This window comes from Phyllostomus hastatus, unplaced genomic scaffold (genome assembly GCF_019186645.2).
Source record: "Phyllostomus hastatus isolate PE091 unplaced genomic scaffold, TTU_PhHast_1.1 phas_scaffold_182, whole genome shotgun sequence".
Taxonomy (NCBI): domain Eukaryota; kingdom Metazoa; phylum Chordata; class Mammalia; order Chiroptera; family Phyllostomidae; genus Phyllostomus; species Phyllostomus hastatus.
The window spans coordinates 5,431,894-5,444,950 of record NW_025334013.1 but is presented as its reverse complement, the minus strand read 5'-3'; the positions used below and the strand labels follow the sequence as shown (position 1 = coordinate 5,444,950).

Genomic DNA, 13,057 nt, shown 5'->3' with positions numbered 1-13,057 from the left:
CGCTTCAGCTCCGCTTCCCTCTTCTGCCTGTGTTCCCTTCTTTCTGATTGGCTCCAACCTTCCTGCCGCTTCCTGCACCCCAAACAGGGCATCTCCCCTGACTCCTCCCCTTTCCATCATCCCTACATCTCATGATCACTCTGGATCATGAATTCTGCCTCCTAAATAATTGGTGCCCTGACTGGTGTGGCTCAGGGGCTTGGGTGTTGTCTCACAAACTGAATGGTCACGGGTTCGGTTCCTGGTCAGGGTACATGCCTGGGTTGTGGGCTGGGTCCTCGGTTGGAGGCGTGTGAGAGGCAGCAAATCTATGTTTCTCTACATGTCAATGTTTCTCTCTCTCTCTACCTCACTTCCCCTCTCTCTAAAAATAAGTAAATACATTTTTAAAAAGATTTTATTTTATTTACTTTTAGAGAGGGAAGGGAGGGAGAAAGAGAGAGAGAGAGAGAGAAACATCAATGTGCGGTTGCTGGGGGCCGAAGCCTGCAACCCAGACATGTGCCCTGACTGGGAATCGAACCTGCGATGCTTTGGTTCACAGCTCGCACTCAATCCACTGAGCTACGCCAGCCAGGAAGTAAATAAAATTTTTTAAAAAATAATTGGTTGTTTCTCTCCATCCCCAAGAGCCTGCTCCCTCTGTGGGAGACCTGGGCTCCCAGGGTTCCTGACCGGCGTGAGTTCGCACTGCGACCCCAGCAAGGAGTTCTAACAGCCTCCCCCACCTATGACCCTCTCTGCCCGCTGCAGCTGCAGTTCCTGTCTGGGGGCGAGAGCCTCTGCTGAATACCAGTCGCCATCTTCCCATTACTTTGGGGACAAAAATCTTACCTCTTAACCCTGGCATTCAAGCTTCATGGTCGTGCCCTGCCTGTCATTCCATTCTCCTCTGTCACCTTTCCCCACCCACCCATCCACCCACCCATGTACACCCGGGATCCAGCTACAGCAATCTCTTCAGTTCTTCACGCCCCCTCCGACTTACCCCAGCCTTTCACCTAGACCGCTCCCCGATGCTTCCTGCTCACCTCTGCTTCGGGTCTGAGCTGAAGACCACCTCTGCCACCCCAGGCCCCTGCCACTGCCTGCCCACGCCCCAAGGTCAAGCTCGCCCCTCCCACAGCTGCCTCTCCTTAACTCCACTGTTCAGAAGGCTCATTTCATCCATGGCCTCGCCAGACCTTAAAGGCAGGAGCTGCATCTTATTCACCGGTGTGTCCGCCGTACACCAGCTATTCCTTAAAATCGTGGACTATGCTAACAAGGAGAGGAGAAAGTCAGAGGCGTTGGACAGGTTTATTGAAGCGGAGCAGTTTTCCCGCAATGCAGATGGCTTCTGGCCCAGGCCGTGGGGCCGCCCTCTGGCCACAGGGCCCATCAGCAGGTCAGGACGGATGAACACCTGCTCGTTCTGGAACACGCCTGCGGCGCCGAGCTGCAGCCCGCGCGGCTCTGGGCTGAGGCGGGTCAGGCCCTCTGGAACGTCTGCTTGCACACTTGGCCTTCGCAGAACATCTCCTAGGGGCCGGGGGAGCGGGGAGAAGATGACTCGGCGTGGGGTCTATTAGTGTTCGCAACCCTCAGACACCAAATATGTGGGGGTTTTTTTCTTCCTGACGCCAGACATGTGCTGTCCTTCCCAACGCCCTTCTCCAACCCTGACAGCAACTGGTGTCCAGTACGGCAACGCGGTTCTGACACTCACAACCCAGAGTGAACGCAGAGCCCGCGGGTGAGGGCCTCCCTGCCCCGACTCCAGACGACAGTGGTGAGTCCCAGGCCCCCTCCACCTCTGACCAGCCAGTGATAAGTTGGGGTTCCCATGGCTTCACGTTCAACCATTTGCCAGAATGGCTCACAGAACTCAGGAGCACGCTTGGAACACGGGCACAGGTGTTTTATAAAGGCCACACCGCAGGGGCAGCCCAGCGGAGCAGCGGATGCATGCAGAAGGTTCCGGGCGGGGGGCCGGGGGTGGGGGCGGTGTGTGGAGTGCCCATGACCTCTCCAGGAGTTCCACCTTCCCAGCACCTCCATGTTTCCACCCGCCCGGAAGCTCTCTGAACCCCTTCATTCAGGGGGTTTTATGGGGGTTTCACTACATAGGCACAATTGATTGACTGAATCATCATTAGCTATTGGTGAATAACTCAATCTCCAGCCTCTCTCCTCCTCCTGGAGGTCGGGGGCCAGACTGAAAGTTCGTACCCTACTATCATGCCTTGATCGTTCTGGTGATCGGGGCCCCCCCTTCTAGGGGGTCCCCATTCACCGGTCATCTCATTAGCATACAGAAGACACTCGTGTTGCCCTGGAGATTTCAAGGGTTTTAGGAACTGGGTACAAAGGCCAAATATTTATTTCTTTATATTATATCAGAAAATGTAAGACTTGTCCTGTGAGTACCCCCAGAGCGAGGGTCTGCTTGCGCAGAGCCCCTGGGAACGCCCAAGGAGGAAGCCTGCGATCTGAGCACGGCTCCTCACAGCCGACTAACCTGAATTCTCGGTCACATTGGTGTTTCCTTTGTGACGCCATACTACGTTTTTGTGAAGGCGAGCTTCCTACTTTGTTCTTATTGTCCAAAGGTTGTGAGCTTCGTTGATCCAGAATCGGAATGTCTTCAGCGCCTTGGCAGTCAAAGCCTCCCCAGACCCTCAAAGGCCGCTGCCACCTTTGAGACCTGCGCTCTGATTTCGTTGGCGCGGGCGTCACCCAGATGCCGCGCATGTGCTAAGGCGAGCAAGGCGCGGAGTGGAAGCACACATTCTGGTCAGACCCAGATGTGAGGCTCCCCTGTGCGGCCTCGGGGAGCTCCTACGCCTCAGTCTCTTGATCTGGAAGCAGGAAAACAGTGTCCCTTTCACGGGACTGCCTTGACCACTCTGTGAGAGGATGCGCTCAGAGGACCTACCCCAGTACCTGGGCACAGAATCATCCCTGGAAAAATGTGAGCACCGTAACACACACGGCAGGAAGGAATTCTCACGTCAAAAGCTACCACGAAGCCTTGAGGTACAGTATTCTACCTTCAAGATTGTATTTAGAAATATCGCATTTGGTGGAGCTGTAATTTGCATGCTCATGAAGAGCTCGTGGGGGCATGGGACTTTGGTACCCCCTTTCGGAAGTGAGTAAAGCAACAAAGTAGCACGAGGCAATGATGCGTGGCCTCGGGCCACAGTGACCCCCTCTGGGAATTCTTCCCAAGGGAGTAAGACCGTGGAGGGAAAAACTCTGTGCGCACGAATTTAAGCAACAGCAGAAAACACCCTGAAATACGATATCCCTGGACACCTGTAAGAAAATGTTGTACCAAAATAAGAGTTCCATGGGATACTCTGGGAAAATGTTTTACCAAAATAAGAGTTCGATGGGATACCATGCGGCCAGTTTGCTACCTTATTATATATATTCAAGTAATATATAATAACTTGAACAGGAAAATTATCTAGAAACCTGGCATGTGTTTTCATATGGCATGAAAAGGCAGAATATTCTGACGGAGACTGGAAGATAACACACCAAGTAGAAGGGGTTGGAATAATCGAATTGCTGGCCTTGGCTTCCTGCTTAACATGTCCTTCAATATTATGTCACCTCGCTAAAGATAAGAACAATGTGGCAAGTACCAGGTGGAGCTTGTCGCCTTCAATCCAGTGGGTCCAGCCTCTGTTCTTCTTCTCCCCCTTCTGGACACAGGTGAGTCTGTCATTGTCCCAGGTGACCAAGCTCTGCACGATGGAAGGGAGAAACCTTAGCTGGTTCCGGAAGGACCCTACTAAGTAGACACCCAATTAACTTGCCCGATGAAGAGCTCACGTTATTACTGAAACTTTTACCTTGCATTTTCTGTTATCCAGGCCTTTGTTATCTTCATCAAATTCTTCTCCAACTTTAAATTGAACAAGGTAGTTCCTTAGGCTGCTGTACGTGTGGATGGTGAAAGAATCCCCGTTTTGCTCAATCACTTTCTGTGGCTTCAGCATCTTGGCTATCTTACGAGTGGCAAAGTCAATACCTTAAAAAAGAATAATAATAATAAAAAGAAATCTCAACTTTCATCTGAGATGCAAAAGCAAAGAACGTGGCAACTATTCTCAAAAGCATTGCATTTGGGCTGGCATGGCTCAGTGGACTGAGCACCGGCCTGCAAACCAAAAGGTCACCGGTTCGATTCCCAGTCAGGGTACATGCCTGGGCTGCAGGCCAAGACCCCAGTTGGGGACATGCACGAGGCAACCAATTGATGTATCTCTTACATGATGTTTCTCTCCCTTTCTTTCTCCTTCCCTTTCTCTCTCTCTAAAAATAAATAAAATAAAATAAAATAAAATAACATAACATAAAAATCTTAAAAAAAAAAAAAAAAAAAAGCCCTGGCTGGCGCAGCTCAGTGGATTGAGTGCGGGCTGCAAACCAGGCATTGCAGGTTCAATTCCCAGTCAGGGCACATGTCTGGGTTGCAGGCCACAGCTCCCAGCAACTGCACATTGATGTCTCTGTCTCTGTCTCTCTCTCTCTCTCTTTTTCCTTCCCTTTCCTCTCTAAAAATAAATAAAATTTTTTTAAAAAAGCATTGCATTTGATTGCTAGTATTTCTTTCACATTGTCAGTATCATTTGTCACCGTAATAGGATCTATAGGGAAAGATATCTTGGCCAACACCTCCATCCAGAGGCTGATTAAAAAGGTCCAACAGCTGCCCTGGCTGGTGTGGCTCTGTGGATGGAGCACTGGCCTGCAAACTGAAAGGTCACAGGTTCAATTCCCTGTCGGGGCACATGTCTGGGTTGAGGGCCAATATTTCTCCCCCTCTCTTTCTCCTCCCTTCCACTCTCTCTAAAAACAAATAAAATCTATATGTATATATATTTTTTAAGAAGGTTCAACAGCTCTCAGAGGAGACTCATTAGGCAGCTGTGTGCCACAGGGGACGGATTTGAGGCCAGGTGCGGCAGGAGCCATTCTCAGAATCCCCGCCAGAGGCTGACAAGGGGCCAGGAGAGCCAGGGGGACGTGGCTCGGGCCCCTGACCCAGCCTCCATGACAGCAACTCTGCCTTTTCCTGCTTTATGTATTTACCTTTCAGACAAAGACAGAATGTGAACAGTTTCTGAACAACCATTGGGGGGAAAACACTCCAAAACTGCTGCAATCGTTTAGGAATCTTGAATAAGCTTTAAAAAAGACTCCCACACAAAACCGTGGAATACTGAGAAGACCAGGCTTTTAGTGTAGGAAGTGGATTTGAGTCCCAACGCTCATTTATGAGCTATGAGCACATTATGTGGCTAGAGGTTGTCAATGCTCTCTCCTGGTCCTTTAGCACCGAGACAGAGGAATCTATATCTCCCCTTTTATAAGGATTTTATTAATTTATTTTTAGAGATAGGGGAAGGGAAGGAGAAAGAGAGGAAGAGAAACATCAATGTGTGGTTGTCTCTTATGTGGCCCCCCCACCGGGGACCTGGCCTGCAACCCAGGCATGTGCCTTGAGTGGGAATCGAACCAGTGACCCTGTGGTTTTCAGGCCTGCACTCAATCCACTGAGCTACACCAGCCAGGGCTAAATCTCCCTTTAAAGAGAGAATCGTAAATGAGTGGATCAAAAGACTGTGGTACATTTATACAATGGAATACTACGCAGCGGCCAAGAAAGAAAGAGCTCCTACCTTTCATGACAGCATGGGTGGAACTGGAGAGCATTATGCTAAGTGAAATAAGCCGGGTGGTGAAAGACAAATACCATGTGATCTCACCTGTAAGTGGAACCTAATCAACAAAACAAAAGAGCGAGCAAAATAGAACCAGAGACGTGGAAATAAAGAACAAACTGACACTGACCAGAGGGGAGGCAGGAGCGGGGTGATGGGGGAAAGAAGAGGAAGGGTCAAGTCCAGGATCATGTATAAAGACCCATGGACAAGGACAATGGGGGGGGCGGTGAGGATTGAAAGTAGGAGGTAGCGGGTGGGTAGGGCAGGGGAGGGTAATGGGGGGAAAGGGGGACAACTGTAATTAAACAACAATTAAAATAAAAAGTAGAAGAGAACTGGCTCCCATCATAGGAAAATTGAAAACAGTCTTCTTGAACCTAAGGATATTTTGATCATTTGAGTTCTGTGCCATAAATCCCTCCATACGCCATGCGCTGATTTTAAAAAGAATCTGAATGTAAGACATTGAATAATTCACTAAGCACTTGGTTAACTCAAATATTTAACTGGGCCAAAGACTTCAAGCTCTGTTTTCGGCTAAAAGGGACGGATCGCCTGGTTGTATCTTCCTTCCACCCAATGAACAAGATAAGGATGTTCTGGTTTTTATTACAGGACCTATCTTTATTCCCTTGAAACATAAACCCGTGTGTTTAGAAAAAACACGTTTTAGTTCACTGTGTAAAGTCATAAGACATGGCTCAGATAGGAGAGAATGCTAACTCACAAAATGGGCTTAATTCAAACCACTGAATTTAAAAGGAGCCTTCCTTTTTTAAAATAAAAATAGGATTCATTGTACATTTTCTACCAAAGTCTCCTTGTAATCCTTTCATTTGGTAATTTTTTTATTGTGGTAAAATACACAAATGTTACCATTTCACCCATTTTTTTAAGCATACAATTCAGGGGTTTTGTACGGTCATGATGTTATCCAACCACCAACATTATTCATTTCCAGAGTTTTTTCATTATCCCAAACAAAAACGACGCCCCTGGAAGGGCTCAGGGCACCGTACCTTAAATCATGTCACCTTGACATAGTGAGTCTACCTCCGTACGCCCAGGGCAGGAGAGCTGGGAAAAAGAGGCTGGCCACTTCAGTCTGCTAATTGGTAGAGTTCATTACGGGGAACTTACATTCAAAGCATGTCTTAGGCAGCTACAAGACGAAATCTTGGCAAGGGCCGAAATATCATGCAGGGTAAAGGTGGGGACAGTCACAAGGACCAGCACCTAAATGCTGCCACACTTGGGAAATCACATCATGTGCCTGACAGGGTCAAGACCCAGCGCCCAGCAGGGGGCATGGGCGGGGCGCTGGTTTATGTCAGGATAAGCATTGGTCACCCCCAGACGGTCTCTAAGGGGGCTTTGGAAAGTGGCCTCTTTCCAGCCTGGTCCAGCCTGCGGGGCAGACACTGGCCACGTCAGGGGATAGTCTCTCTCTTGTCTGTACCCGGACCACACTCCCCCTCCCCCATCTGTACCGGGATGGACAGAAGTGAGGAGCCGATTCCAGACTCTCGTCAGCCCGGAAAGGGCACCGGAAGAACCTAGATAATCTAGCCCTTATTGTCCCATAGAGTTAGTTTTCCCATATATTTACTTTCCTATTATTTCTCACCCTGGAAATGGAAAGTCTTTTTGTCTTGTCGCTTCTCTTTAAAATCATTACTCTTGCCCTGGCTGGCATAGCTCAGTGGATTGAGCGCGGGCTGTGTGTGAACCAAAGTGTCGCAGGTTCGATTCCCAGTCAGGGTACATGCCTGGGTTGCAGGCCACGGCCCCCAGCAACTGCACATTGATGTTTCTCTCTCTCTCTTTCTCCCTCCCTTCCCTCTTTAAAAATAAATTTTAAAAATCATTACTCTTTGCTAACTGCTATGTAAGCGCACGTTCTGAGTACTCCTTTGCGGTACTCATCGCTGAGTACTCCCGAGGGTGTGCAGGAAGTGCGTGTTAACCTTCTGTTTGTCTGTCTCTTGTCCATCTGTCCTTGGCTGGTCCAATTTACAGGGCCCTGGCCAAAGAAACAGATGCGTGGAGGGAAAGTTTCTTTTCTTCCCTACAGGGTTTTGTGTCCATATAAATCAGGTCTCGCCTGGGAAGTTCCAGACTTCCCTACTCAGTGTGAGAAAGGGAGGTGGGGAGGGGAATCCTACCACAGGCTCAGAGATCTTAAAAACGCACCCAGACCACAGAACTGTACACTTCAACATGGTTAAAATGACCAATTTTGTGCTACACATATTTTACCACAGTAAAAAATTGCGCTCCCATCTTCACTTAACAGATGGGGAAACCGAGGCCCCGCGTCAGATCCGAAGAGGCGGAGTTAGAGTCGTCCCCAGGCCCCCAGACCCCGCGCAGCTCTGGCTCATCTGTCAGAAGTGCCACCGCCTGGCGTGGTTTAGTGAAAAGCACGTGGCACAAAGGAGGTGCTCAGGCCCACCAAGTCTGGAGGATGAGGCTCAGGGCAGGACAAGCCGGGGATCTGTAAGGAAGGACGGCTTCTGCTGCCAGGGCGGAAGACATTCTCCAGTCCCCTCCCCACCTGGGAAGCAAGGACCTTGGTCAGGCCCCAGCCAGGCCCCCCGCCCCCCCACACAGCTCCAGCCCCACTCAGTGGTCCCCGCGCCCGCAGAGACAGAAGCGGCCCTTCCAGGCACCGACCAACCCCCCTCCGGGCTAGAACTTCGAGGAGCGGGGAGCGGCCTCTAAGGGCTGCTGGACACCCCTGAAGTCCTCGAGGGAAAACGTGGAAGTCAGAAAACGAAAGATTTCAAACCCGAGTGGGAATCCAGCGGCTCCGGAATCACCTCGGGGCGGGGCGGAGCGGGGCCGGGCGCTCGAGCGCGGGGCTGGGCTGGAAGCTCCTGGAGACGCGCCCGGGACGCTGGAGCTGCGGGCCGCGAGCTCCCTGGGGGCGCCCCTGGGCTCAAGGGATCCGGGGGCCGGCTGCCCAGAGCCCCGCGTTAAAGGGGGCTGCGGGGCCACATCCACCCGCGGAGGAGCTTCGGCCGGGTCGCCCCCGCACGTGGCCGAAGCCCCCCCCCCCCCCCGTCGTGTCTCTGAGTCCTCCCGCGAGGCACCCCGGTCCCCTGCCCCTCCGCCTGGTTAGAATCCACTCTGGGGCAGGAGTGCTGGCCGCCGGGCCGGTGGAGGGACGGCCGAGGGGACAAGAGGAGGGCGGGGTGGGGGGCGAAGTGAGGTCAGGGGGACGATGGGACCCGCGAGCAGACGGGGGCGGGGGGGGGGCGTGGCGGAGATGCAAGGATGGGGAACAGACGGATGGACGCGCGGACGGGCGGACAGACTGGGGTCACCACCCAACGAGTAGACGGGGGACTAGGGGACAGGAGAGACAGCAGGACAGGGGGACGGGGCAACCGGGGAATGAGTGGACGGGCAGGTGGAAGGGGGGCGCAGGACAGACTGCGGGGCCGGCAAACGGCCGACGCGCGGGGGGACAAACCAAACCATCGCGGAAAGGAGAGACAGGGGCCTGGCCGCCCGGAGAAACGGACTGACAAGCCTTGGCCCCCTCCGCCTACCTAGGGCCAGCATGTAGCCCTCGAAGTTGTCGCTGGTGAGGAGGTTCCAGGTGCCGCTGAGGTCGGCGGGCATGGCGGGGCTGCGGCGACAAGGAGGGCGCGCGGGCAGAGCGCTCGCTCGGCCCTAAGTGCCCGGCCCGGGAGGCGGGCCCCGGGCGGGCCCGCGAGGGGTGGAGCATGGGGGCGCACCGGACACTGGGGCGGGGGGTGGGGGGGGAGCCCATTCCCTCCTGGATTCCTTCGCTACGGCCCTGGGAAGCTGCTGCTCTCTTTCCTGGGGGTTGCCTGCTCCTCTGGCTGCAAACGTGTGCGTGCCCGGGCTGTGTTGGGGGCCAGACTTTTTTTCTCCACCTGCACGCTAAGGACCAAGGGGTCGCCTTCAAACTCACGGCATTCACTGCTGTGTCCGCTGCAAACAATGTATTAGCAAACCCAGCTCCGGCGATCTCAGTAAATACAGGGTTGTTTTTCCTTGTCTGTCAAGCAGTCCTGGGCTAAGTGGTTGCGGGTCATGATTTGGCAACGCCACCACACGGAAGTGGCGTCTCTGTGATTCTGCGGCCTTACCTCACTGTCAGGAGCTGGCCGCTGGGTCTGCAGCCCCGGCATCCTCATTCAAGGTGGGAGCCCACCCGCCATCGTCATTTCAGATTTTTCTTTACACTCATGAGCCAAAGCTGTGTCCTGTGCCACTTCCAACTGCAAGGGAGCCTGGGGACTCGAGTGTCTAGGTTTAGCCTGGACAGCAGAGAAAGGCGAAAGAGAAGGAGGTTGGGAACGTGGGCTAACTTGAAACATTCGCCACAAATGCTGTTTGTCAATGTATGGGCCACCTCCGAGATGTACGTATTCATTTCTTACCCCTCTCATGAGCTCTAGACTCAAATATATTAACAGCCAACATGTATCCAGTGAGTACTGTGCGTATGATCACTCGGCACAAAATCCTACTTCTTCGACAGTTGCTTTATTATCTCCATTTGACTGAGACAAACACGGACAAAGGGGAAGGCTAAGTAACTTGCTGAAGGTGATACAGTTGGCGGACGAGTCTGGATTCAAACCCAGGTGGCCTGACTCCTGAACTCGTGTGCGGGCTCTCACTGCCGACCTGACGTCTCCACGCGGGTGTCTTAAAGGCGCCCCAAACTGAACACATCCAAGACAGAAAGCAGGAAACGAAAGTATTCTCCACCTTCCCTCACCGCCGTCGGCTGCACCACTGGTCGCCTGGTTGCTGAAGCCAAAACCCACGGCGGGTGGGCTGGATTGCTCCCCTTCTCTGCTCACCTGTTTCCGACCCAGCACCGAGCCTCGTTGGTTCCACCACCCCCACCCGAGCCTCGCCCATCACCTCTCGCCCCCTCCCTGGACTTGCTGCTTCGGCGCTGACCTCGCCAAACCGTTCTCCACACTGCAGCCAGGGCAGCCTCCGAGCAATGCAGTTCAGATCTCATCACGTCCCTGCTTGAAACTCTTCAGTGTCGTCCCATTTTTTTTCTTTTTTCTTTTAAGATTTTATATATTTATCTTTAGAGGGGGAAGGGAGGGAGACGAGGAGAGAAACACCGATGCAAGAAAAAAACATCAATTGTCTTTCATAAGCGCCCCGGCTGGGCACCAAGCTGGCAATCCAGGTATGTCCCTGACAGGTAATCAACAGGTGACCTTTTGCTTTGCAGGACAACGCCCAGCCAACTGAGCCACATGAGTCAAGGCATGATTTTTATTTTTGGTGGGTTTTTTTTTTTTTGAGAGAAAGAGGGGAAGAGAGGAAGAAAGAGAGGGAGAGAAACATTGATTGGCTACCTTTCCTATGTGCCTGGCTGGGGACCGAACCCACAATCCAGGCGCGTGCCGCAACTGGGCATCAAACCAGTGACCTTCCAGTTGGTGAGATGATGCCCAACCAACTGAGCCACCCCAGCTGGGGCCCATTTTTCTTAAATGGGAATTCGCACTCTGCCATGGTTCAGAAAGCCATTCCTGATTTGGCTTCTGGATTCTCCACCGACAGCAGTGCTGCATTCTGACTCAGGACCTCCACTCACTCCAGTTTTGTCATGGCCGTGGTTCTGTGCAGAGGTCAAACCCTGTCCTTTTTCAGGGTCTGTACGTGGTGCTCCCTCCTCCTGGGATGCTTTTCTCCTGGTTTTTGCACAATTGGCTCCTTTGGCAACCAGTTGCAAAGCTATTATTAGAGGCACAATCTTTTCTAGTAATGCTCTCCACAGAGAGGAGCGTTCCCTGAATACCCTGGCCTCTCTCCAAATGCTCACTTCCCCCTCATGGAGGCGGGAGGAGCTGCATGGTGGAGGGCACCAGGGCGACCACCACCCTGGTCTCCCTGAGGCGGAAGGAGTGCGCAGGAACTTCCGCCGCTGAAACTGCAAAAGTTCCAGGAAAACCTGAATGAGTTGCTTGCCATTGATCCATTTTTATCAACCTGGCGGTGAACCTATCAAAAATTCTAAACACAGGGCATTTCTTTGTTTTTTTTTTCTTCTCCCCTTTTTTTAAAATCTTTTTTAAAAAGATTTTTTAAATTTATTTATCTTTAGAGAGGGAAGGGAGGGAGAAAGAGAGAGAGAGAGAAACACCAATGTGAGGTTGCTGGGGGTCATGGCCTGCAATCCAGGCATGTGCCCTGACTGGGAATCAAACCTGCGACACTTTGGTTCACAGCCCGGGCTCAATCCACTGAGCTACGCCAGCCCGGGCTCCAGATATGCCATTTTTGTTGAGGAAACAGAGGCTTGCCTTGCACTGCGTTGCCTTGCCTTGCTCGGAATGAGAATGTTGATTCTCGTAACTAGAAGACATCGACTCCTTCGGTGACCTCTGAGAGGCTGTTTTCAAAGCCTGGACTTGGCTATCGCTTGCCACTTCATGGGCACAGAACTATGAACTCTGACCAGATTTCTGGAGCATGAAGCCTGTTTAAATCCCAGGCGAACAGGAAATAGAGAAATCACACTTACTTCCTACCCTTAAAATCTTATTGTTCTAGACCTTGGCCTGAAAGTGGAAGTCACAGAAATAACTGATAATGACTTTAGTGTGTGTGCTGGCTGGTATAATGGAAATAACTATGAACAATTTTAGCATTTGTGCCAGCCTGGGCAGAGGCCATCCTGTCAGGAGAGGGCTGAATTTCAGTTCAAGCAGCATAAACTGGACTTGCCCGTGGGATGAGGAGCCATTTTTCTCCTTTACAATTCTAAGATCTTTCTTCTAGACAAGGACAAACTTTTCTCTGAAAAGAAAAGAAGGGAGACCCTGGCTGGTGTGGCTCAGTGGATGGAGCGCCGGCCTGCAAACTGAAAGGTCACAGGTTCAATTCCCTGTCAGGGCACATGCCTGGGTTGCCAGCCAGGTCTCCAGTTGGGGGCATGCAAGGGGCGACCGACTGAGGTTTCTCTCCCTCTCCCCCTTCCTTCACCTCTCTCTGAAAATAAATAAATATTTTGATTTATTTTTAAGAAAAAGAAAAGAAGGGAGAACTTTGGCCCAATTCAAGTCCTGTCTCTCCTTCCATTTGATATTGGCAAAGCAAACCATAACCTATTAGGCATGAGGTCCCACACCGGGTATAGACACTGCTCCTTCTAGACGGTAACAGGTGAGAACTGACGAGGGGGTCTTGGGGGGAACCCCTCGTCTGTCACTCGATGGAGCCTGATGCTGGTCCAGCAAAGAAATGTGTGGACATGGTGGTGACCCCCACGCCATCTGTGCCTGCCCTGCCCAGCACCGGGAAGCATGCCATGCAGGAGC

The 13,057-nt window shown here is 52.0% G+C and overlaps 1 protein-coding gene across 2 annotated transcripts; it reads right to left on the bottom strand.

The window, feature by feature from the left end:
• Positions 1–1,280: 1,280 nt before the first annotated feature.
• RBP7 (retinol binding protein 7) lies at positions 1,281–9,418 on the bottom strand. Of its 2 annotated transcripts, none has more exons than XM_045859431.1 (4): positions 9,281–9,418; positions 3,846–4,024; positions 3,636–3,737; positions 1,281–1,521 (listed from the first exon to the last, which is right to left on the bottom strand). In XM_045859431.1, exons 1-4 carry the CDS (start codon positions 9,351–9,353, stop codon positions 1,471–1,473), a joined length of 405 nt encoding a protein of 134 aa, XP_045715387.1. In that variant the 5' UTR covers positions 9,354–9,418; the 3' UTR covers positions 1,281–1,470. The 2 variants fall into 2 exon arrangements, with proteins under 2 accessions (XP_045715387.1, XP_045715388.1); XM_045859432.1 differs by lacking the exon at positions 9,281–9,418 and adding an exon at positions 5,679–5,711.
• Between the last annotated feature and the right edge of the window lie 3,639 nt (positions 9,419–13,057).